This window comes from Micropterus salmoides, unplaced genomic scaffold, assembly GCF_014851395.1.
Source record: "Micropterus salmoides isolate LMB-PRFRI ecotype aquatic unplaced genomic scaffold, ASM1485139v1 Ms_hic_scaffold_13, whole genome shotgun sequence".
Classification (NCBI taxonomy): Eukaryota; Metazoa; Chordata; class Actinopteri; order Centrarchiformes; family Centrarchidae; genus Micropterus; species Micropterus salmoides.
In genome coordinates this window covers 8798822-8824930 of record NW_024040374.1, presented here as the reverse complement: position 1 = coordinate 8824930, position 26109 = coordinate 8798822, and the positions used below count along the sequence as shown (strand labels likewise).

General features: G+C 39.2%; 1 protein-coding gene and 1 long non-coding RNA gene across 19 annotated transcripts in view; one reads left to right on the top strand and one right to left on the bottom strand.

Annotated features, from left to right (window-relative positions):
- The window catches only part of sgip1a (SH3GL interacting endocytic adaptor 1a), a 67369-nt gene that overhangs the window by 20127 nt on the left and 21133 nt on the right, over positions 1–26109 (top strand). For 8 of the 17 annotated variants that reach the window (XM_038715346.1, XM_038715348.1, XM_038715343.1 and 5 more), the window contains 11 exons: positions 15036–15099; positions 15946–15970; positions 16116–16136; positions 16737–16799; positions 17192–17255; positions 18118–18296; positions 20442–20450; positions 22086–22097; positions 23785–23806; positions 23919–24003; positions 25667–25752. In XM_038715346.1, coding sequence (XP_038571274.1) covers positions 15036–15099; positions 15946–15970; positions 16116–16136; positions 16737–16799; positions 17192–17255; positions 18118–18296; positions 20442–20450; positions 22086–22097; positions 23785–23806; positions 23919–24003; positions 25667–25752 — 630 coding nt within the window. Of the gene's footprint in view, positions 1–11958; positions 12180–15035; positions 15100–15945; positions 15971–16115; positions 16137–16736; positions 16800–17191; positions 17256–18117; positions 18297–20441; positions 20451–22085; positions 22098–23784; positions 23807–23918; positions 24004–25666; positions 25753–26109 lie in introns of those variants that run through there. The other 9 variants (XM_038715352.1, XM_038715342.1, XM_038715353.1 and 6 more) reach the window with 6 other exon arrangements.
- Positions 5176–8047, bottom strand: LOC119900420. Of its 2 annotated transcripts, none has more exons than XR_005444051.1 (3): positions 7860–8047; positions 6278–6589; positions 5176–5600 (listed from the first exon to the last, which is right to left on the bottom strand). It is a non-coding gene; the product is annotated as an uncharacterized LOC119900420 (long non-coding RNA). The 2 variants fall into 2 exon arrangements; XR_005444050.1 differs by having other exon boundaries at positions 5176–5572; positions 7860–8045.

Below are 26109 nucleotides of genomic sequence, written 5' to 3'. Positions count from 1 at the left end.
CCCTGATATTGTGTGACAGTATCATAAATTCTAATGTCATCCAGCACAAGGGCCTTACAACAAATACTGCCTTTGTAAAGCAAGGATTGAACATTTCTAAGCTGCAAAAAGGGAGTAATTTTGTGGCAGGACTTTTGTGTCAGACTGCATTGTGTGGTACTGGGTGGCATGATATTTTAAGCCGTCAAATGTGCACAAACGCATGTTCAGTTTATCATAGAGGTGCTGCAGTACATGGGCATGTATGCATGTGTGGAGAGTAGGGCTGAAACAATTCATCAATTAATTCGATTACTAAAAAACATTGACGCAAATTCTTAGCAGCGATGCTGCGTTTAATCCATATAACTATATAGCACACTGTTTCGCAAGGACATTTATCACTGTCACACTTCCCGCTTACGCTGTGTGAACACGACGTGATTATGATGGCACCGTTTGCAAAGTGGAGGACGAGAGAGAAAATAGCTAGGGACGAAGAAGAAAGTGTCCAAAGAATGGGATTATTTCAAGCTAAAAGAAAACAACAACTCTGTAATGTTACCGTCCATCCACTGTAAAACGAAACTTATGTCACCTACCGCAACAGCACAACGGCATCTAATCAGAAAGCACCTGGTCTATCATCAAGTCCACGGAGTGGACCACAGACAAGTTAACAGTAACAGCAACTTTAGTATTTAACTGAAATCATGACTGATTGTTTAGTTAAAGGCTAGCAAAAGTAAGCCGCAATCCTCAGCTGTAAATGTATACGCATGCGTTTGTTGTTCTCCGTCAAGTTGGGCTGTGACTTTGGGTTGTAACGTCACAGTCGTGAATTAACTTAAATAGCTGATCCTGCGCCGCTGCCAAGCAAAAGTACTTCTTAAACGATTAAATAATCTGTGGAAGCTTCAAGTACTAAGATCATCGTTAGCTGCAGCCCTAGTGGAGAGAGGATTTAATCAGGTTGATCCATTTGCACAGGAAATAAATTAAACTGTTTGATCCAGAACCCCTTCCTGTTTATGGTTGAAGTCAGATGCTAATGTAACTGATGAGAAAAAAATTTAAGCATAATACTGATGTAATTGATGCTTTTAAAGTCACAGCTTTGCGCTACTTGATAACAACAAACTTGAAGCTGGTAAGTTATAATATCTCCTGAGGATTGTTTGATGTTCCTTGCCCTCCCCATTGTGTGTTTTAGTCTGTTTGCTATCCTTAATATGTCCACAAATACTACACTGGGGTTTCACAGTGTTTTGCGACAAACTCACAAGAAGCTTTAATATACAAACACAAACTCTTTGCATTTACCTTCTCCTAGTCTTATTGCACCGGTGGTGGTGAGGCCTCAGAAAGGTCAGTTGGTCAGTCAGGTACATTCAGCACTTAGTTACAGTGCCAATTTCAGAAACTGCAAGCCAGATTACCTTGAAATTTAGTATGAATATTCATTTTACCCAAAGGATTTCTGTGTCCCCTTGACCTTTCATATATCGCAATATTCTTTTTCTACAACACAAAAAATATCTTAATCTAATACGCATGTTGCCATTGCAAATTGATGTTCAGTAGTGGTCTTCATCATGACAGCATGCACCAAATATCTTGCAAGATTGCCATTTGCAGACAACAGCAATGCTGTCAAGGAGATACAGTATTTAATTTTGGCGACCTTACTGCCTATCCTTTTGCACCTACGGACCAACCACCCTCAGGAAAAACATCTTTTCAACACTATAAGATGTAATAAGCATCCTCCATTATGAAAGTGTGTGAACAGCCACTAGGGGCGCTGTTCATGTCTGTGGCTGTTTATTTGTAATCATTATTGGCCAGTCTGTTCTGTAAAATTGATTCATCAGTGAGTCATATCAAATGTGGGCTTGTGTTTGTTATGTATGCAGGTGCAGACACGCATGTATGTGTGTGCGTCAAATGTTTTCTCACCACAGACCCTCCATCCTTCCTCCCCCTCCTCCTCCTCCTCCTCCTTAAAACAATGGAAAGTTCAGACTGCAAACACAGATCTTCCAGTTTTGAATAAAAAATTATCCATCCTCTCATCTGTGAATCATGCTTGATTGTACACCCACACTGTCTTTTGCCTTATGGCTCAATTATTTTGAATCATTGCATTTGATATTAAAATCTCTGGACAGTTGAGTCATTAACATTTTATGCGTTTCGCATATTTAATTTCCACAATCTTAGAATACACTCAGTGAATTAATGCAAACTTTATTGTTTGTGTCTTCAGAATAATCAGATGCATGGGCAAACAATGCAGTAAAAGCCTGAAAATGATGGGCAGAAGAACTTGCAGCAATGTGCTTTTATACTGGTGTTACCTGGTGTCAACTTCTTAAGATGTCAGCAAATTCTTGCCTACTTACAGGTTGTGTAAGTGCGAGCGCACAGAACACATGGACATCCTAGTGGAAGTTGCAGCTTCCCTGCTGTTTCTATGGTGGATTCACTTAATTAATAACCCACTGCAGGTGATGAGAACCGCGCAGATGTCTTCAATCCCAATGCTTTTATTCCCACCACCACAACCATGTTCATATACCACACTATGGTGAAAAAGTGGTTCTGTATAAAATCAACATAATATACATGAATAAAGATAAATGTAAATAACACAAGAAATGTATACATTACAAAATGCAAACTGCTTAACTAAAACTGCATGCAGATTACACTGTGCAAGGTAGGGCAAGGCCTGCACCAGGCAACATGCTTTTACCAGACAGTAGGTTTGTGTCCATTGGCAAAGCAGCACATGAGTGAGATAGTAGAGAAGTGTTTATAAAGTCACAGCTAGAGAAGGCCTGTTTACACTTGAATGTTTGACTTTGTTCACCAGTTATTTCAACTCCCCACCGTCTTTTGATAGGTTGGTAGTGTACAACTGGCTTATGTGACTCCCTGGGCTGAGAGCAGATGTGAGCAGTTTTATATGAATTAGTATTTTGGTGGTGTTCGTGAGCAAAACAAAATGCTGGGTTAAATGTGGCTGAGAGCACCATAGAGCTACATTCTGAGTTGTTGCTTCTCAGTGAAATCGGCAGTATGAGCAACTTGCATTTTACTTTTTTTATCTTTAGTTTCACGGTGATTATACTGGTTTTGCTGTGCTGCATTTCTGTAGCAAACTGCAATATTGGCATCTTTAATCTTTTTATTTATTATTTCTGTATAGAATAATGTATATTTTATACTTTTATTATAAGACATTTTATATTTATTTGATAGCACTCTGCAGTCTGAATTGGACTTCATTTGAACCATTTTGCAGCAGTGTGCTTCTCCTTTCCTTATCATGTACTGTACTTCCCTGTAAGTAGCTGTCTTATCCATCCAGTGTAAATTATATTTTGTGCTTCACCTTAGAATACTACATCCAGGAGACTCTTGATCAATATGTGATTGTAACTGCCAGACTGGGGCAACGAGAACTCATTATCAAGTCTATTTTGAGCCTCACATAAATGAGAGTAGTGATAATACAGGTCCTTGCTGTTTTAGTCCTGAGCCATAATACAAGCAGGGACCTACAGCAGAAAGAAGAAACATTGAAATTGAATTTGCCATGTGTCTTTGAAGGTCAACAGATATTTCAGTGCAGATGGAGCATTCATTCATTGAAATCAATGTAGCAGCCTTGTATGATGATAAACATAGCAGCAGTGTGCTTTTGTCACATGATATCTCTGCCTGTTAGTTACAAGTTCTGTACTCAGGAAATTACATTTTATATCAGACATTTTAGTAACGTTGGCTTTGTGTGCTTTCAGTCATTTCAGAAAGGCAAGGCTGCAGTGGCCTGAAGGAAATTCAACAGAATGGAAGCCCAATGAAGTACTTGTATAATATCTTGTGTAATAGATTTGTAGATGTGTTACATCATATGACAGCATGTCTTAGAAAACACATTTCCTGATACTGAACTGCTGTGTATTAATGTGGTATCTACAGTGATGATTAGAAAGCAGGGACAAAAATGTGACAATGTAATGAGGAAAGGGTGATCTTGTCGTGGTCCCTGTTGGCTGGCGAATCCACTTGACTGTGGAGCTGTCTCAACAAGGCAATATCACACTAGCTGATGTCATATGCGACCTCACTGCCCGAAAGGAGCTATGAAATGAGGCGAGAAAATATTTCTGTCCAATTCTCTTTAGGTAGCTGATCTTCAGGTTGTTATCATGCATTCAACTAGCACATCAGTCTCACTAATGTTTTTCTATTCTGTTCAGTATGTTGGTTTGTGCAGGAATGGGTGTGTATTTAGTTAGTTAGTTAATTCCAAATGTATCTTTAAATACACTACACACACTATACACATCTGTAGCTTTGTTGTGCCATTTTATAATTCATTCAAGTATTATGCGGTGTAATTGCTTTATGAAAATCAGAATAAGAGTAGAACTATTATCAGGAGGAGTGAGGAACAGAAGGCCTATTTAGTGAGCACACAGCATGCCGGTGAGGGAGGCTGATGTGCACAGCGCGCCTACATTTGCTAAAAGACACCCAAATAAGACTGATGGCTTTACTTTTCCCCAGCGTCCTTGGAATAACTGGTGCTCTAGCTGAACTGATTGTTGAATGTCACTCTACAGTTAAGTCAATGCGCCAGGTAACTGTAGCAATGAAATGCAGCATGCATAAATTGGGAAAAGAGGATATTTTTCTCCACTTGGTATTTCATCTTCCTATGGTAATGGGACTCAGCTGGGTGGCTGCGAATGACATTTCTGTGTGGAAGAAAGAAGAATGGAGGATTTCTACTTTTTGTTTTTTCGCCTTAGTGGCAGCTGTGGTGATCTGTTTTGATAGGAAGACATGACTGAAATAGCTGGGGATTTTTTTCCAGGGGAGAGTCGGGGGCCTAGCAGGGCTTTTGACAACTGTAGTCTGGCAACACTTTTTACTTGGATAAAAAACTGTTGCCTACCAACTATAGGTCACGCTCAAGATGTTGTTTTACATCAGAGCTGCAGTTAGGAAACTTCAAACTACTTCCAGTGTCTGTCGATGGTGAAAAGACAGCAATATAAATGGCAAAACAATGAAGTATGAGTGTTTTAAAAAAGAGCTTAGAGCAATGAACCCTGCTGATTCTCAAGAGCTTAAAATCCCATTTGTGATTTGTTAATGCTTTGAGAGAGATACTTAAACTTTCACAGCATGTAACTTTAATTGAATCTTGCAAACAGTCACATATTGAACATCAAACTTCATTATGAATCACATTATCTTGTAAGAAATAACCATTAATTTGCTGTATATATGGAACAAGCAGACTTTGTTGGAAATTGTGCAAGTATCAGAATATGACATGAGCAGGAGCGCTGTGAGCCCCAGCCAGAGGCGGAGGGGGGCACTTGGTTCTGCCTCTCTGATCAACAAAAGTCTTGTGTCAGTAAATGGACAGACTGGTGCAAAATACATCTTCTCCCTGTGTATTTGTGCCGAAAATCCATGTTAAAAGCCACTTTGATGGCTTTGCAGCAGGATCATTTACCACACAGTCCTTGGTGGGTGCTATTTGGAGACCGGGAGCCATGAGTGCTGGCTGTTTATAGAGACAGGAGTGAGAGAGACTGGGGGGGGGGGGGGGGGGAGAAGAACAGTGATGGGGTGGAAGAAGAGATGGCCATATGAGTGCTGCAAATGATCTTACACCTAATGCTATAATATGTAGCATTTGTCTGTCGTAGAACTGAAATGATTTGGGTATTATACAGTTTACTGTCATAGAAAAACACATTTGGAAAGTGATTTAATCAATAATCAAGCTTGTTGCTGAACAACTGTTTTATGTCATAATCAGACAAAACAAGCACTTTGAAGACTACTTGGGCTCTGTGAAACTGATGGCTGTTTTTACATAATAATAATAATTACAAAATTATTAATTGATTAATCAAATCAATTATGCTGCCCTAGCCTGTCCATTAAATGCTTATGTTTATTTTTCCATCCATATCAATATAAACATAAATAACTGATATTAGATACAGAGTAGAAATACAGCAAGTGCACAGATGGATGCATCACCACTATCCTGGCATTCTCAAACATCTTTTGTTCATCTCCGCACTAACTGCTGGCATGCTGCTATTTGGTTTCTGGCCCTGACCCACTTTTCTTGGAGGTGGGTGACGTCACTCGTTGAAACCTCTTTTTTTGTAATGGTGCAGCCGTGCAACAAAAACAGACATGCACCATCCAGTTTTTAATGTGTGTGTGTTTGTGTATGTCTCGGGTGCGTTGTTACCCAAGTGTTACAGTTGATAGCTCACTGTGCAGCCACCTGGACAGTACAGTCAAGGCCTAATTTTAGCATCCGCAGGCACAAACGCAAACTGACACCGTCTCTTTGTCTTTCCTATTCCACACTGACACAGGCCCTTTCACTGAAACACACAGTGAGGCTGAAGGTGATGGCCTTCGGGGGCCATTTTTAGAGGTTTTCTTATGCCATGGTCCTCTGGCCTTCTGTTTGTGCTGCCAGGTAATGAGAAGGGGGCGGGGGCATTTCCAGACAGCTTCTCTCCCCTTGGCCTCTTCTGTCAGATTCTTCCTCCATCTTTGGGTTAGAGGCAGGAAAGTTAGAGATGTGGCGACTTAAGTCCTGAGAGTAGCAGGGGAAATGTATTTGGGGGAGAATTTCTACCTTCCTGTGCCAGTAGATATATGCAGTGACCAACAAGTGCAAATCTTATAGCCTCTGGAATTAGTTGACATCTCTCTACATACGCTATCTTAAGGCACGCTGCTTCATATTTAAAGGTTGATGTGGTTTTTGTCAGCACATCCTCAGTAAATCATTGCATCTATCTTCAGTCTCCTCTGCTCTGCCTTTTTCTCTCTCTTTTATTTTATTTATTACTTTTTTATTTTATTTTTTTTACGATGCAGTTTTGAGACTCCTGATCACATTTCCAGCTCCATGCAGCAAAAACTGTGCATCAAATAAAATGGAGGATGCGTTCACACAGCGACACGTCATGTGACCCCTCATGATATTAGAGCATTTTTTTTCTGCCACAGCATTATTGCTGCATTGCGAGGTCATTGTGAGTGTATCTGCCAGTCTTGAGCAGATTTTCTGTTCTCACCTACGTACTCCTCCTCCTGCCTCTCAGGGCCAGGAGGGATGGATGAGTCACTCCAAAGAGCCTTTTAAATCTCCTGTTTGCAATATGCCTGTCTATCTCTCTGGTTGTCTTCTGTATGTCAGTCTGCCTGCCTGCCTGCCTGCCTGCCTGCCTGCCTGCTTGCTTGCCTGTTTCTGTGCTGGCTGTCTCCTTGTCTACTTTTTCTTTTGCTACTGTTTCTTACAACCTGTCTGTCTGCAGGTTTTTTTTCTGTCTGCTTGTTTAAGTTCCTTCCAGCCTACCTGTTCCACTATTTACTTGTCTCCTTGTCTACTAACCTGTTTGCCTGCCTGTCAGTGGATCCACATGCTACTCTTTGTGCTTAGTCAACAGCTTGACTCAATACCCACAACAACCCAACGCACCGTCTTCACACTTTAATTCTCATATGCCATTCTCCCACCTGAGCATGCTGTGACATGCATACTACACGGTAGTATAAACACTAGCATGCTTTGTCTTAATAAATATACATTATACAGGCACTGAAATTAGATTTAGAAAATATGATTGGCTTTTTTTCCTAGATGATCACTTATAATGAAGAAGCAACAAATGAGACTTTAAGAAATTTTGTTAATGCTCTCATATCTAAATTAGTATTTAAAAGCCATAAACAGAATCAGAATTTTTTTACCAAAACCATCTTACACTTCTGCTTCTAGATCTCAATGGTGTATTATTGTCCTTTCTACTTACTATGCAGAGCAGCACAGGTCTCCCATCCAGAATTTGGAGTGGCCTGGCCTGGTCTGCTCAGCTGTGGCTGGCAGCACAAGCTGTGTGTGTGGGTGTGTGTTTTGTTGGTTAGCCTCTTCACCTCTTCCCCCTTTGGAACAGCTTGTTAAACATCCTCTGCTCCGCCTGCCCTGAAGTAGAGCTTTACTTTAAAAAAGTGTGCTTTGTGGGTGTGTTTGCTTTAGTATATATTTGCAACTGTGTGTGATTTACATGTGTGTGTGTGTGTGTGTGTGTGTGTGGAGTATGGTGTCCCTTCCAGTTTAGTTCTTTGACTCTATATTGCTAATATAACTGGGGCTAATGCAACAGAAACTCCTAACAGCAGAAGGCATATTCAAGCCCACAGGAAATCACAACTCACAAAGGTGTAGTGCACAGACGCAATCGCAACTCTTAGTTTAAGACTAGATTTAAAACAATGTTTACTTATTTTCCTGAAATGGGCATATAGATTCATTGAAATAACAATTACTAAAATTTGAGATGTTTACCTCGAAAATCAAATCCATGCATCTCGTTGCTGTGTTGGGTTGTGTTTGCCTGTAGATGAGAAAAAAATAACCAACTGCTGCTTTATTCATGAGATGATCTTTAAGGACAGAATTAACTAACTTGCACAGATGGACATGCTACCCATAGTGGGAAACTGAATGTGTTAGGTTGACCTGCATAAACTGGCTTAGCTGTATTAATATTTAAAGTATTTTCTAGATAGCTGTGGAATTAGAGGAGTGCTTTCAAAGTTTCTCAGGCTCACTTTCTGGAAATGTCTGAGCTGGAAATTGAATGAGTATTGTTCTTCCCTCAAAAACATATGTCCAAGTGACACTGAACTTCAGTTTGTAAAAGCCACTGACATGCAGAATGTGTGTCCCAGGTGTAAATCTAAATTATTTTGGTAAAAGCTCATCATGAGCTCACATGCACATGCACTCGAGTTAATAAAAGGAGAAAGGTATAATTGCTGTGTTTCAAGATGGTTCTTTTTAGTAAAGGCAGTGTTAGTGCCAACCTCTTCCGGTAGGTTGAAGGGTGGATTATAACTCTCAGAGTTATAATAATAACACAGCTCTCTTTGCAGCTCTGGGTGGTGTTCCTCCTATTGTGAGTATGTTTTCACGTCATGGGACCCTTTCTAAAGTTAGCTTAACACCCCATAAAATTATCCTGAACCATAGATTCCAAACTCTTTTCAGAGACCAGATAAACATTACTTTAAAAATAACTGAAATTACTGTTGAGACCCACAGACACACAAGGGGGCGAAAAATGGCTTTGTGTTTTTTCCATAGGTGCTTCCCAGAGCAAGTTTTTGGAATGTCTAGCTCTGACCACTGCGCTTCAGTTGTCATGTTTGTTTTTTTTAAAGTTTGGCAGTGTCCTGTCCTGTCTGGCTTCATGTCCTTTGGCTTTTCCCAGAATTACATTACTGTGTCTTGAGAACCACTAATTACGTTAGCACTTGTGCTAGCATCCCTCTGAACGGAAGCCATTAAGTCATTGTACCACACACTCTGTTATTTCCCTCTCTGTTAATTAACTCCTGCCATACGCATTCATGTATTCTTTCACATTAATGTCATCCAGTCAGATTTAGGTCCTGCTGTACTGTAAACATAGAATAGTAATTTATTGCATTATTATTCACTTACGCTGGTCAGTTGAATAATGTGTGAATACAATTTCTTTATCTTAGTATCTCTTCCACTCTTTGTGTGTGTTTGAACTGTTTGTATGAGCAAGATTAAAAACCTTTGAATGATCTGAAGCTTCCCCTCTTTTGGTTATTGATACTTTGTATCAAATAAAAAAGAAAATTAAAGCTGCAAGCAGCGTTGGGCGGGCCCTCACACTTGTAGCACGACCGGGTGTGAGCCGACCGCGTTGCATATTCTGGAGCTCTGCCGGTGCGGCTGTGAATTTGCTACGCGCTTCCGACGCTGCATGAAGGTGTTATATGTCCCTTCCTGTGTCCCCTTTGTGGTGCTACATAGCACCTGGCGGTATGAATATAAATTAATATTGCCGTGTGGATGTTTACGGGTTGGAACAGTTATCAAGCACGTAAAATTTTGTTCAGATATGAGCATGTGTACTGAAATTACAACAACTTCCTGTGTCATGGTGAAGAGTTGATCTTTGACACCACGCCACGGACACACCCATTGACGAAAACTCACAGATAGCACAATTTTTCATCATCAATGCCTTTAGAAGGCACAGCAGAAATTTGAAATCGATCCGCCTAAATCCCTAGGAGGAATTCGTTAATGTACGGAATATGTAAATCATCCAAAAATTGCCATAAAACTCAAAATGGCCGACTTCCTGTTGAGTTTAGGGTATGGGTTCTTGAGCCTTTTTTGTGCGTCTTGATATGATACATGTCCCCTGAACATTTCGTGCATGTAGGTTGGACGTGGACGAGGACGAGGGGCTAATTTTTTCCAATTTTCTAGGTGGCGCTAGCGAGTCATTTTGCCACGCCCATGTGCGAAACCCATAAAATACGAAATTTTTCACCACTTCTGACATGTGTGCAAAGTTTGGTGAGTTTTCGAGTATGTTTAGGCCCCCAAAATTGAGCTTACTTTGCAGAAAAAAGAAAAAAAAAATCCTTACAGTTTCAATAGGGACCTCGCACGGTTCATGCTCAGGCCCTAATAATCTTTACAGTTTCAATAGGGACCTCACACTCATGACTTACTAAAAGTGCAGCTTGAGAACAGATGTGCCAAAAGGCAAGATCTCAAGGGTATATGTGGCTGTAAATCTATACCTGATTTCACCATAATTTTTGCCACAAGCCAGTGGTTGTTTTGGTCTTTTAATTTTCTTAAAATAATACTCAACAAGACAATAAAATTAAAGACAGAAATTAAATAAATGAAAACAAGGAACGCAAAAGGTTAAGATTATAAAAATAAAATGAAGTGAAATAATAGCACAGATTTAATCTCATGTAATTCAGAAATGCTGACTTTTTGTAGCCCGGGTACAGCTGCAATGTGCACACTGAAACTTCTGAACACACACACACACACATACAAAACTCTTTAGCACAGCTGTAAACCTGTCAGCTCTTCCTTAGGGGCAATGCTGGATTTATAGGAGAGGGAAACAGACCTAAGGAAAGAAAATGAAGAGGGCCCAACAGAGGGACTAGAAATATATAAAGTTATTTATTGAAGACATCAACGTTAGCTTGAAACAAGATGGCAGCGTAAAGAAATGTACTTCTGACAAATTGGATTAAATGCAGCAAGTGCAGTTTAAAAACAGACAAGACTGATAATCTTAAAGAATAATTCAAGTTCGTGTGCCTTGATGATGCCAAAGTGAAACTAAAGATGCTAGCGTTGTGCAAGCTGCTTTAAGAGAATGAAGAAAACCAGGCCTTCCCAGCTGGCAGTATCATGGAGGATAATTATACAACCAGATTTTGACATTGAATTAACAGGTAGCACTAAACCTGGGGAAAATTGAAGCAGCAAGGGGTGCAGTTAGCTCCCAGTGAGCGCCCCTTGTACAAGGCTGAGTCCTTAACTGCAACGGCCCAGGTTCAAATCTAGCCTGCGGACCTTTGCTGCGTGTCGCCCCCTATCTCTCCCCCTCTTTTCGCTCTATCCACTGTCTTATCTAATAAAGGCAAAAAAATAAAAAATTGAAGCAGCAGTTGAGAGAATGTACTCAGCAGAGATTCAAAAAGAAACTAAAGTTGCTTTCACTTAAGAGTTGAAACTTTGCTGATTTTTGGAACAGCTGTTGGAACAATTAAAGCGTCCTCCATCTATAGCCTTAAGCGTGGCTTAGAGAGCACACTGCGTCCTCATACTGAGACCTCCAACAAATGCCTCACCAAGATCAGTGAGAGAGGAACTGTCAAGACACTGAATGTAATGTTTAGTCTGGCTTCACAAAAATGAAACCTTCAGTTCTTTGGGTCGGTCGGGGGGGGGGGGGGGGGGGGGTAAAGAAATTGTATGAAATGTTACAAATGATGACATTTGTCTTTAATTCATGAGTGGATTCACTGGTGTTGAATTTGAGTACCAGACACAGATCAACAACGTGATCATGATACCGTGTGTGTGTGTGTTTGGTTAGCGAGAGGGAGCATCAGGTTCCTGCTCTGATACTCGTGTACCTGCTTGTGGTATCAGGACGAAGTAGATGAGATGATGTGAAAAGTTCACAACGAGACAAAGACGAGGAAGAATGAGAGAAAAGGAATTATCAGAAAAGAAATGGAGGGGGACAACTGGGCGTTCATCTGGGGTAAGAAGAAGCCACAAGCTTTAGAGATGTGTTTGTTTCCCCTAAAGGAAGAAGATGATTGGATTCCACTCAAAATGTGTGAATGAAAGGAAAGGGGAAGATACTGAAAAATAAAGCAATGAAGAAATGAATTGATCAATATTATGAGTAAGGCATAGTGTAAAGTTCTAGTTTAATACAATGCTATTTAGGATGATTTTGTGTAAACCACTTGTTGTAAACTTCTGTTGTTAATTCGGTCCAGAGTACATCCTGAGCTTGAGTTGTTGTTAAAGATCACATGGACAGCTTGAACACACAAACCAGTCCGCCAGTCCGGTCAATAGTTTGTTTGTTTGTTGATACAACATTTCATCATAATTTATGATGAAATGTTGCATCATTACACTTTTAGGAGGTTGCAGTGTTCCATGTGTGGAGGGACTACTTGTCCTTTTCCCATGTATGCTGCTTTTGTCTGGCACTCGGTTTGGATGAGAATTCTATCCACTTTCTTTAAAGGGGAGAAAAGTAGATGTCTGTTTCAAGGTCCAAAGTTTGCATTTAAGATATTTTTGTCCAAAAGATATAGAAAATTTTCTTAAGGCTAGAACGCACACTCACACGTGTTGCTTTAACAATATAGTCATCAGTTGTATTGTTGGTGAGTGAGCAGCTTCATTAGAGCAGCCATACTCAAAGCCATACTGTCATGTACACAGTAAATGTGTAGCAACAGTGAGCATCATTCCTTAGCTGAGTTTTTCAAAGTTTGTCCAGCAATTCAAACTGGCGATCGTTAAGAGTCTTGAAAGCTTTATGTAGCATTTTGGATTAAAGTTTTGTATATTATCAGCTCTGTGACCTACAGTAGGTTCCTCTCCACAGCTCTCTAAGATATAGTTTTTTAAATTCCTGGCGCATTGATTTCCGCAGTGCTAATGCATTTTCCTTTCCAAAAAAGATGCCTTGAGGATGGCAAGGCTTTCTGCCCATCTGCACTGACCATGAACACATTTTTAGTTCTGAAAGACAGTGTTTACCAGAGGTGGAGGACTCGAGTCGCAAATTTGAAGTCTTGAGACTTGCTTGACTAAAACAGACAAAAGACTTGACTTGACTTTGACTTGGTGTTCACGACTTGAGACTTGATTTACTTCAGACTTGAAAATGACTTGATTTTTTTAATAAATACTTGCATTCGCTCATTCCAACATTTGCGCATAATCCTGCAACCACGTGTGCTTCACATTATGTTAACGGTCCGGATCTCCTAACAGTGGCGTAGAAAAAGACCGTTACATGTAGTACAACACAGACATTCAAGGATTATGTTGAAAAGAACAGCGGTGTGCAAGGTCTGCAGCTCAAAAATCAGTGACACAACCACCACAACATCCTAATTCATTCGTCAATATAGAACCTATAAAGAAAGGTATGTTAGTTACATGACTGTGGCTTTTTAGCTAACGTATAGGCTGGTCGAATGCAATGAAAGCTAGCGTTAAGTTTAAGCTACACCCAGTTGTTTGGCTGCATTTTGGTGCTGCTGTAACGTTAACTTTATGTGAAAACCTCTTAACATTCCTGGTGGTAACAGGTCCTGATGACAGCTCTCGTTATGTGCCCACAACTGCTATATGATACACTAAAAGCTAAAATCCTTGTGATTCAACCAGTGCTAAACATTTCAAGATACAGTCACAACAGCGGGTACAATCAGTGCCTCTGTCAGACCAACCAGTATAATCAAAATTGACGTGACTCACCTTAGAAGCCTCATAGTAACTTAATCCACCAATCGATTATATTCTCCAAAAAATGGTCTTGTTACATTTTCAAAGATCCAGACGATCAAATCCAGTAAAAATATTTAGTCCAAAACACATTATTCCATCAATAAATCCCCAAGGACTGCTGCTGCATCATTTCATATTTTCCAGCAAACGTGGCTAATATGTCATCATAACCTTAATGACTCCAATTTGGATGTAAACAAATGCAATAACTTGTATTCAAATTAGTCGCTGAACTCTGATCTTTTGACTGACAGCTAATTGGACCCAATAAGAGCTCACATGGCCCTTTCACAACCAACAAGAGCCTGCGCTGCCGATGACTGGCACTTTGTGTAGCCAATAAATTTCTGAAAATAACGATATCCACCTTTAAGTAGGAAGTTCATGATCTACCAGCAAAAAAACACGTCAATCTACAGCGTGATGCAGAAGCAGCCCCTTGCCGCCAAGGGAGTCAGAGTATTATCTTTCAGAGAAGCCCCAAAACCATGCATTTACTCCAAATCATTCAAGAACTACATTCAATTAACTTTGGATATGCCTTGAATAGGTGTTCAAAACAATTTTTACAGGAAAGGTAAGAGCTTACCGTTACTCACACATGTTTCTATTACTAAATTTTTCTACCCCATTTTAATAATCAGTGAAGCCAATAGTAGACTAAATAATAGAAACACCTTTGTGTATAGTTCAGTATTGTTAGAACAGAAACACTTATTGCATCTTCCAAAATGATCATACAGTTGAATTGCCACCTCTCTTAAACTGTTTAAACAAACTGAATTCTTAAGAATTTCATATGACTTGACTTGGGACTTGCTTGACTTTGATCACAGTAACTTGGGACTTGCTTGAGACTTGAAGGTTAAGACTTGAGACCTGCTCTTGACTTTGACATGTATGACTAACTTACTTAGTAATACATAAAAAATATCACGTTTGATCTCCTGGATGATGGATGCAGGAAAGAAAGCTGACTCCACCGACCCTTTAACCCACCCACAGATGCCACCTTTTAGTCATGCCTTTGATGTCTCTTCATGCAATAATTCACCCTTTTGCTCTTCTTTCTCCTCAGGATTGAAAAAACGTACCAGGAAGGCCTTTGGGATACGGAAGAAAGAGAAGGACAATGACTCTGCGTAAGTCCTGATTTTCCTTCCTGGTGTACTGTAAACATAAAGCATATTAGTTGTTCCACTGAAAGTATTCACAATGATCCTGAGCAGTGGAGCATAGAGCTGGCTGAAACCTCTGAATTGGAGGGAATTATTATAAGAAAAATTGATATGTGGCAGCAGGTCATGCATATACATTACAGTAAAATGAAAGGATTAGAATAGGTTAGAACAATTACAGGATTAGTATTAAGTGGACGTCTTGTCAAATAAATGTTAGACTGCTGCTTCCATTACTCATGCACAGATATAGAGTCTACCAGTCAATTATGAGCCACAGTGGTATATTGTGTATTGTATTAATGGATCTGTTAAACTGCCAGTATGAATCCTATTTGACATGTTATTATGAATCTGCAAAATACTGGGCATACTTAAAATATCCAGTGCTTGTGACATTGCCATGATATCACAGAAATGTCCTAAAATTATGTTTCCAAACTGTGTGCAAATACAGCAAAATAACACTTAAAAGACCAATTAGATCACTTATGAAGTACTTGGTCAGCTTGCAGAATCTTTGCAAGTGTGATAGCTTTCCAGGGGCATTTAACCGATTTGTAACTGTGCATGAGTCACTTAGAGTTACTGTAAAAGGTTTTTGTGCTCTATTGTCTGTGATAGTGTGATTTATGAGTGAATAAGTGTGTGGGTATGGTGGTGTTGAAAAGCTTTTCCTTGAATATCCCTTTTAAAATATTTCGGCTCGACTAATTAGCAAAGCTAGCAAAGATTTCAAAATGAAGAGCTCACATGTTAAGTGACTTCCATTTTCTCTTTTCTTCTCTCTTCTTCTTTAAATTCTTACAGAGGGTCCCCAGACAGAGATGGAGGTGTAAGTATCAGAATATATTTAATATGCAGCAGCCAATTATTGCATTTGTAAATTGCTATTCACTCAACATCTGTATGACTGGAGACAACCATGTCTAGTGATTTTGAGGTAAATTATTTATTTTCTGTGCTCTTTTGCTCGCCAGGAACCCCCAGAGGTTGAATCGGTACTGAACTCTATATTCTAGTCCGTTGGAGTGGACTAACCTCTAGAATAGCTTGACTAGAGCTTAGACTGATTAGACATTACAGTATGTTCTTCAACTCAACAGTCAGCTGCCAGTGTTACTGTTTCAGCTTTCCTTTCATTAGCAGGCTCTCTGAGGAGGCTTTGAGAAAACACACAAACAGGGCAACAGAATATCCCCCTGAGTCCTTTGGGGTAGCTTGAAGAGACCTAAATCTTGAAATATTATCCGGCACTGTTGGATAATTACAATAATAATCATCACTATTAGATTCATTCTGAGTTGCAGAAAACACACACACGATTTCAAGATTAGATTATGTTGACCACTACACTAGGATTTGCAAATGTGAAAGAGGACAAAACGGAAAACAAATTAGGGTCTGTAAGAGGAAAATGGGAAATTTTGGGTCAGTCTCACATGACATGTCATCCAGAATACAAAAGATCAAGGTTTATTGGGCAGAATTAGCTGCACCATAGTTCTAACGTAGAGACACATCCAGTGGTAGCACAGTAGTGTACAATATACTGCAACATCACTGTCTGGTGGGATTTTAATCAAACTGTCTCTTCTCAGTCTCAGAAGAAGACTAACGGGGCCCCAAACGGCTTTTACGGAGATATCGACTGGGACAGATATGTAAGTAAAGGTTTGAATGTAGGATTATTATTTTATTCCTCTTGGTCCGCTCCAACTCAATGCTGCTTTGTTTTCATCTGCATTAAATGAACTTACAGTATTGATCCATGTTATTGTAAAATCAATGTGCTGCTGGCAAATTTGTGGACAAAGCATGTTAAAAATGAACACAGATCACAGTTCATGGTTTTAACAATTATTTACAATTGCTTACATTTTACATCCAGATTATGACTTTGTCAATATGCATTTAGTCATATTTCATTAAGCATGTAGATGTGTAGCTCAATTAACCTTTGATACTCTTGAACCAACTGCCATTTCTCTGTTGGCATTTTATTCACATACAGCGACATTTAAAGATATTTATACTGAGTCACTCTGTGTTTCAGAACTCCCCTGAGGTGGATGATGAGGGCTACAGCATCAGACCTGAAGAGGAGTCAGAAGAGGGAGATATCCTCAGCACTGCTTAATTTGTCATTTAACAGTATTAATTTATCTTGTTTTATCTCTGCCAAGTTATTGCAGGATTTGTTCAATTGGTACATACATATGATAGGAGATCAGTTTGTGCAGTGAATGTCATTCACATGGGAATGTACTTCATCCTCTACTGAAAGTCTGTTACATCTGCCAAATCAGTGGAAACAAATCTATATAAACAAATGTACTTTTACCGAAAATTCCACTTAATGTACAATGACGATAGAGTGCGTCAACTGCTTAACAAAGAGTACAAGCACCCAATTAACAAAGATGTAAATAAAGGTTATAAGGTGCTGCACATAACACAGCTACAGAAGAATGAGTCATTAATGCACCAGACGTGAAAGGAAGTTGCAGAGAAGCGGTGCTCTGTTTTCTTCTCTGTGACCATTTCTTATGATGGTGATAACCTACCTTCTCCGTAGGTTGAAGATTTGATCTTATTTAGAGGAACGTGCACCCTCATCCAGAGGCACCAAATTTAAGCTGACATTTGTATTAAGTCATGGCTTCCTTAACCGTCAATTCATTTACAAGTAATTTAGGTTTCACTTGGTACCTACTTTATCAGCCATGCAGATTATTTTTGTTTCTATAGCAGTAAAACAAAAATTAAAACACTACACATTTAAATGGTTTGAAGTATGTACCATATTAATTTGGAACAAGGCAAAATGATCCAGAAGTACTGACAAGTACTAATTTAAGTTTTTTTTTAACAGTTAGGGCAATATCACAAAAGGCAAGTTTTAGAGATTTTAAGGCAGTCACCAAGGTAGTAAAGCTAGTTTCACCAGGGATGTAGTTGCTTTCCTTGACGCCGTGCTACCTCCTATTACCAAAAAGGCCCACTTCTTTTCCTCTGATGAGTCCGAAGGAGAGGAAGACCACAGGAAAAAATTCAAAATTAAGATCAAGCCGCTGCCAGCCGATCGCGTAGCGTCAGTGCCCTCAGTCGACGAGCTCAAAGCCTCCATAGGCAACATAGCCTTGTCCCCTTCTCCTCTGGTGAGTATCTCTGACGTCACTGCCCTCTCTCAGTGCCAGCTTTCATTAACAGACAGCTGTGTATTAGTGTTTAGATGTTTTTAATGTGCATTTCTGAATCACATCCTGCGTCTTATCGTCATCCTGTCTAACTGCCTTTCAACATGTAGAGTTAGATGTTTTTTTATTTGCAAAATTGGCCGTGAGTGTGTTTTTTTTTTTCAACGTTGTGATGTTTGCCCACCATTCTGCATTCTGCACTGTGCACAAGGTCGTCTTATTTATATGCTGATGATATATGATTTACATGATCCATATAGTTAGTTTGTGATACTTGATCCGTGGTCAGTGACCTCATTGTTCTCCCGTTTGTCCCAACAACAACAGAAACCATCCCCTTTAGACAGCCTGTATTTAGCATTGGGACTCCAAAACAGGCTTTGGCTTCCCCTGCTTTCTAGCTGCTGCTCATAATTCCTATGTTCTTCAGTGAGTGTAGTTAGCTATAGCTTGGGTGTCTGCCTTAAATAATTCAGGTAGGAAAGTGGGCACAATGAACCTGTGTGTCGGTCTGCTGTACAGCGAGATTGCTTGTGGTCATTTGAGCTTCTGGAATCAATAATTTAATCCAGTTGCTGTGTGTTCACCTGCTGCGTCTGTTGGTTCTGCAGTCCTTAAATGTTGATAATGGTTTAATGTACATGTGTAGTAGACAATCCATTAAAAAATATGACGCTGAAGTGATCAATAAAGTCGATCAACAGAAAGTTAATCAACAAGAATTTTGTTAATAAATAAATTGCTAAAATCCTGTATTCAGAAAAATGAACTAGTAATGGAGAGTTTGCTAGTTCTGGCTTCTTAAAATTGAGAATTTGCTGCATCTTAGTATTGTATCATTGTAAATTAGATATATTTTAGTTTTAGTTTGGTTGGACAAACCAAGCATTTTGAAGACATTAACTTTGACTCAGGGAAATTTTGATGGGCATTTCTCACTATTTCATGACATTTTATTAAGTAAAGGACAACATTAAATAATAAGATCAATCTGTATTAAAGTCCTTGTAATATGAAACATTTGGTTTTGGTGTTATGCATTGTGGTGTTACAGTTAGTCATAGGATGTGTATGCTCGTTTTTTTTTTTGGTCAGGACAAGTTATCTGAATTTTCACTCATCTTGAAATTCATATTATGCAGTCAAGTCACCTGAATGTTAACCAAACTCATGACATTGGAATTACTGGCCTGTAATTGTGATTATGAAACTGCCATCTTCACCTCTACCAGTTCAAATTAGCATCCCGTTTGCCTGGACAGAGCTTTTCCCTCACACATAAATTACATGAGTCACGCAGTCGGTTTCAGTCCCTGGCAACTCTGGGTAACCTTGGCTATGGACTGACAATAAAATGGTCTGATGAAAAGAGGAAGAGGGGCCAAATGTTAACAGGCCTCCAGAAGCAAACACTGCTTCTTTCCACTTTTATTCTGGTTGTTCCTTTTTCTTGAGCTAATCAAGGAAAAACTTTATCCCCAGACTAAAACATTTATGACTTGCTCTTATTTTCAAAAACAAGACTGCCCACAGCCATTTGAATATCCTTGCGATTCTCTAGACTAATAACGGAGGCTCTACATTCTAATGCCCTTGCTCTTGACATTGGTTTTCTGCACGTAAATATAACAAAGCATTTTTAAAACCTTGACAGCATGAAACACATACCAAGTACTATCCATACCTAAATACGAAGTGTTGTATTTAGCAGACTGGATGGCCTTAATTTCTATGGTAATATTTGGCATATTCTGCATGAATTATTCATATGTACACAAGCTTATGAGAGGGACACAGTGGTTAACAGCTTATTTCACATAAAACCATAGCCAGGATTCGGTGCTCACATCATGTTAGGAGGAATAGTGGGTAATGTGTAGGTGGAGGGATGACTGAATGCAGTTAAGAGACATAGTACTACAACGGTTTTATCTGCCTGCATTAATGATTGCAGTTGATGTAGATGGCTGCCTACATTGTACACAGATGCTTTGCATTAGTGTCAATATACTTAACTCCTCTAGTCTTCTAACTATTTCGCCCCTCTCTTTTGATTTCTCTCTTATCTCATTCCTTTGCTGCCTCTAATGATGCTAACCTCTGTAGAGGAGTCCGGTAAGCCTTTGCTTTGCTGCAGTTGTGTGATGTGTCGTTTTTTTAACACTTTCATCCCTCTGAATCCTTGTTGCCTGCTTATAAATGCATTTTCTCACAATCTGCTCTGTGTTGCTGAAAATAGGCTAACTACAAATGAAGCAAGATATCAAGCCAGTGTGTAATAACTGTAGGCTTTATAATTAGCCCAGCATGTACAGGGCAAATGGCCAATATTATGTGATTTCTCTTTCGGTTCTTTCATTGTGGCGTTTATATATAGGCAGATTACTAGACTGCATGTGTGTGACTGCTCAGTATTTTTTTGGCACATGTTGATTTGTTTGCCTAGTTACTTGGAGTACAAGGGCGCTGTCTTTTAAGTTGTTTCCGCTGACTAAGACGTCTTAAATCTTAATTTAATTGATTCTGGAGTCTTGAGCTTCTGGTTCTCAGTACAAATAACAAGACTGCAAACCAGTAGAGAATGCAAGAAAAAGCTCAGGGATGGAATTAAAAGGTAAAAAGAAGTCTTAAATCACACATTAGTCCTTTCTTGTTGCTTTTCAACCAAACATGCTTAATTTGGAAGACAAAATCTTGCTTTTATGATGAATTCTTCATATTTCATAATGTGTACAATTAGTATAGCCAGCCACTGCACACCCTCAGGTGAAGTCAGTCACTTTTAAGCCCAGCTGACTCTGTACAAATGTGACTCAGTCTATGTAGCACCAAATGCAAAGATGCAATATTTAATTAAAAAAATAATATATTTTTAAAAAATATCACACCATTGTTCAGAGTGGCCCATTATAAACATAAGCATGTCTGCACACAACTGTGTTGAAGATCATTGTTAATCCGTGACAGAGGCTGAACGGTCACAGCACACTTCCTGATGTTCTTCCTGTTTACATCCAGCAGAGAGACTGTGATTGCTTATGACAGACAGTGTTGCGCTGTGTCCTGCACCAGTTTACCCAATGAAATGAATCCCTTCCACCAGCATGCCCCACCCCTTTGTTGCATCATTTTAATCACTCATGGCTCACTGCACAACTGGAACAAGCACAAGAGTGAGGGTTGGAGGGAGAGAGAGTTGATGCAAGGTGGATGTGACGCAGGCAGATGGAGAGATTTCAGTAGAAATTAAAGCAACCAAGAGGGCAGATTGGAGACTACAGGGGAAAATGAAAGGAAATTCAATAGGATTACATGGCAAAGATGACAAGAAAAAAGATCAAATAATGGGATAGGGACGGATACAGTTGAAGGAAAAAAATGAGGGGAGGAAGAGAGGGAAGCGATTTAAGCAGCTCTACAAGATGTTTTGGATGATGTCCAGTCACAGCAGGTTCATAGATGACATTAGAGATTCAGGGGATGCAGGCAAAAATCCAAACACACAGATCAATTTGAATAAGTCATCCTCAGCTGTTTCCTCATACCCACTTGCCTTATTCTCCAGCATAAGTCTGCACAAGCAATTCCTTACACACACGCACCTTGTTTATGAACATATTGTCATCCTCATCCCCAAATCTGACCAGCCAGGCCAAAATCCTTCTTCTCTTGATGCATATGATGTCTGCTTTACTGATTTGTCACTCTCTGACCAGGTATCTCTTCTCTCTTCCTTTTTGCTGGTCACAGAGACGTAGCCCGGTAAGTGTCCTTTTCTTCCATGTCCCTGGGGTCAGGCTTAAAATATGTGACATGCTTCCTGTAGCCTTTTGTTACTCACCTTGTCGTTGGAGTCAGTTGTGTAACAGAAAATACATAGGTGGGTTCAGTGGCTGAGGCAATGGGTCAAAACTGTTAGCTAATTTGTTTTGACATTAATATTTAAACAAATAGATAAATGTATTTTTTACAGATTCACAAGACCACTAGTGTGCTTGTGTACTTTTCATCTTGAATAGCTTTGTGCATGGTCTCTGTAGTGGTAGAAAATTTTCACTTTTGACAGCTGGACCCTTTGATGTCTTACTTCAGTCACTCCCCATCGATGTGTCTTCTCATCTCATCTGCTCCAGTCTCTCCCCCTCCCCTCCCTCTCTCTCCTTATCTGCCCTCTGCCATTCTTGGCCTCTTGTGCCCCTCTCATGGAGAATTCATACATAGGCTTGTATACAACTGGGTGTTTAAGATCTCAGCCGGAGAGGCAATATTACTGTGCTTTTGTCTCTCCAACAACAAAACTCAGTTTTTACCCTCTTTTAACTTTCTTACGCTCCAACTTAATTAGCCTCGCACCTTCTCTTGGTACCAGGGGTGGCATCTTAAGACTTCAAAAGCATGTTTTGAAAGCTTTCCAATATTTCCACCGCAGGCAGCAGCTGTTCATCAAGTTGCCATTTTCTAACCTGATACTAACATTTGTTATTTGTTTTGAATTTTGGAGTTATTTATTGGAGTAACTTTTACTCCCCTTAACTTAAAATGTATCCCTAATGGCAGAGATTTATGCTGTTCCACCTGACATATATTGTAGTTGCTGAGGTGAGTTGTTAGAACTCTGTGCCATGTTTCAGTCAATGTGCAGTCTTCAATGAATCACTTATGAAGCATACAAAATGTAATTTACAGTGTCTTTAAAGTGACCACAGTCATGCAGGTCAGCATAAGCCCTTGCAATTGTATACCTCTAGGATTTGCAGTTACTATGAATATGTACTGTCGCTGATTGTTAGAAGAAGAAAGACCACTAATATGCACCTGTTTGTTGTTGAATTTGATCTAAAAGTGCAAAGTAAACCAATATCTGCACATGAATGCAGAATCTGTAAGCAAGGGACATGATTTTGGTATTGGAAGCGCTCTGAGATTTTGTAGTACGAGTAGTATTGACCAATCATGGCGATTTAGCTTTTTTTGATCAGTCTCTACAGATTAGCTTTTTATTAGCTTTTTTTTTAAATCTGCATTTAAGTTGTTGTCAGATGATAGCCAATGGATTCCAAGATTGCTAATCGGACTATAAACAAGAGGTAGTCTAGGCCCGGATATCTGTTACCCAGATAGCTGCTGGCTACACTGGTAGCACCGAAAGCCGATTGGTTCCGAGATTGAGTGCAAAGTAACTAGTTAACAAGTGCAAAAATTATTTCCATTTTGGGGTGGCTTGGGGTCTTAGGGTTAGGTCACCGATTCCGCTTCTTTCTCCCCTTATTTCCTCTTATGTCTCTTCTGTCTACTTTCTAATAAAGGTATTTCAAGCCTTTATTATATATTTACATTTTGACACTGTTGTATCAGAGACACACTTGTTAGTGTCTCTTAAATGTTGACTTCTTTTTTTCTTTATGTCTTTGGGTTTTTACATTTTACTGTCATTTGTTTCATGTTACAGGGTTTGAAAAGGAACACATCCAGTGAGTATCAGTCTTGTTGCACCTTATGCCAGGTTCATTTTTAATGATGTTGAATTACAGATAATTTGATGCAAGAGTCACATGTGTTGAACAGATTTAAATATGATTCCAGGTGAGGAGATTGCCAGACCGAGACGCGTCATTCCTACTGTACCTACTGTGGCCCCCACACCAGCTCCAGCACCACAACCCCCCAGGTATGTACCTCTCTGATCCCTGAGAAGGTTGAGGATTACTGTGTAATACATTATTTTGGCACATTGTGTAAAATGCTGTGTACAAGCTAATAGAGGTAATGACTATGGTGATGTTCTCAGCAGGTTTTAATAATCATAGTCTCAAAATGTAATAATTTATTGGTATTAACATGCTACACATAGCTTGATTTTAATTAGAAACTGCATGATAGTTTTTATTTTTTAATCAAAAGTGTCGTTTTTTGATTTTATTACCTGTTACAAAATGTAGAGTTTTTAAATGTCACAATCAAGCATCATTAGGGCTTTGTGGGAGTTTGGCCAGTCCATCCCACCATGATATATTCTATCATGGTCAGATGAACTGAGGATTTAAGTCACATCAACCAGAGGACCAACAACTTTGTGCGCCTGTTAATAACTGGGTTTTTCTATGAACTCAAGGCTTTCGAACACCAGCTGCAGCTGTGTAGCTTGGTTTCATTGATCAGAACCCTAACTGAGATGTTAAGTTACTATTAGTATTAACTGAAAAGTATATTAGCAATACATCTTAAACAGGCCTTGACATCATGGAAAGAAGGAAACTTCTTTGGAAAATACTCTTGAAATAACCAAAGGCTGTGATTTTGAGACACATGTTATGTGGTGCTTCTAACATAATGGTTTATAAACCGTACACAATTGTGTTAAGATGTTGCCTAACTTTTGCCATCCCACTAAAAGGACGTTTGTGACAGAATTTATGTTTATTTTGCTGGAGGGCCACTTGAGGCTTCAGTGAATCTGCAGAGCTGCCATTGTGTTTATCTACCAACACTGTGATGCTTTGTGTACTGTGAGAACTTAAACACATGTTCTTTTAGTATGAATACTTTAAAAAAAAGTGTGTATAGTTGTATTCATAGTTCCTCCTCATATTTATTTTGGTGTGTTAAAAATGCTAGTTTTTTTTATTGTTTAAACAACTTGTCAGTTTTCTGCATTAGATCTCACTCTTTACATTACTAAATGCTACCTGTAGACTCCATCTTATTTTGAACACAGCACAATCCTTATAATTTACATATCTTAATTAACTATTGAATTAATAACTATTGAAACCCCATTAGCTTCTGACATAGCAGTTGTTAATCTTCCTGCAGTCCACACACTGAAAAAATGTGTGGACTGTGGAAAGTAAAACATTAACACAATCGCAAAGTCTGGCAACTAATAATTAAAACAAAACAAGTACATTTAAGTACACAGAAATTCATAAAATCCATGAAAACGAAGAAGACATTAGGTAGAAAAACATGTATATTCAGCCATAAAGTGTGAATATTTTAGTGCTTTAGGTACATCTGTATTTGCTGTAAGAGTAAGCACTTTATGACTCTATACTGTTTGGTAAATTGTTCTACAAAAGCCATATAAATTAACAGATGTTTTAAAAGGTTAATCTTGGATCTAGGGATAAAATATTGTTCCAATTTGTTCCAAATCCAAATACCAAGTTGGATATGTATGTGTTAATGCATGCATTCTACCTGTAGCATGAACAGATGAGAAGTTATAGCTGATGATATATGATTTGTACGGTGTAGCTGTTTCCTAAAATGACCTTCTGGAAAGGTTTTGTCATACAACTTCTTTTCATATGGTCCTTTGTGTGCTACAGCAGTCAACAAACTCCATTCCCTGAAGACACCACCGCCTTATTTGGGCCTCCTTTGGAAACAGCCTTCGGAGAACCAAAAACTGAAGGTAATCCTCCTCCCTGTATCTTTGTCGCTCTGTGTTTGTGTCTCTTTGTATGTCTTTGTGTCTGTATTGGTTCTGTTTGTGTTGATGGTTGTTACAAGTGTTGTTTTTTTGACAAATGTGAAAGCAACACAATGAAAAAGGCTTTCTGAACACACACTTATTGTCTCTTTAAGGCTGCCAGCTAAGCCCTGCTTGGCTGTCATAGCAAATATTCTCTCTCTCTCTCTCTCTCTCTCTCTCTCTCTTTCTCTCTCCTACCCCTCCCTTGCCTTTTTCTCTAACACAGTTGTTCTTCCCTCAGGCTCACTGGGCAGTTGTGGATTCACTCACTGTCTCTTTGTTAAGGTCAAAGTTGAA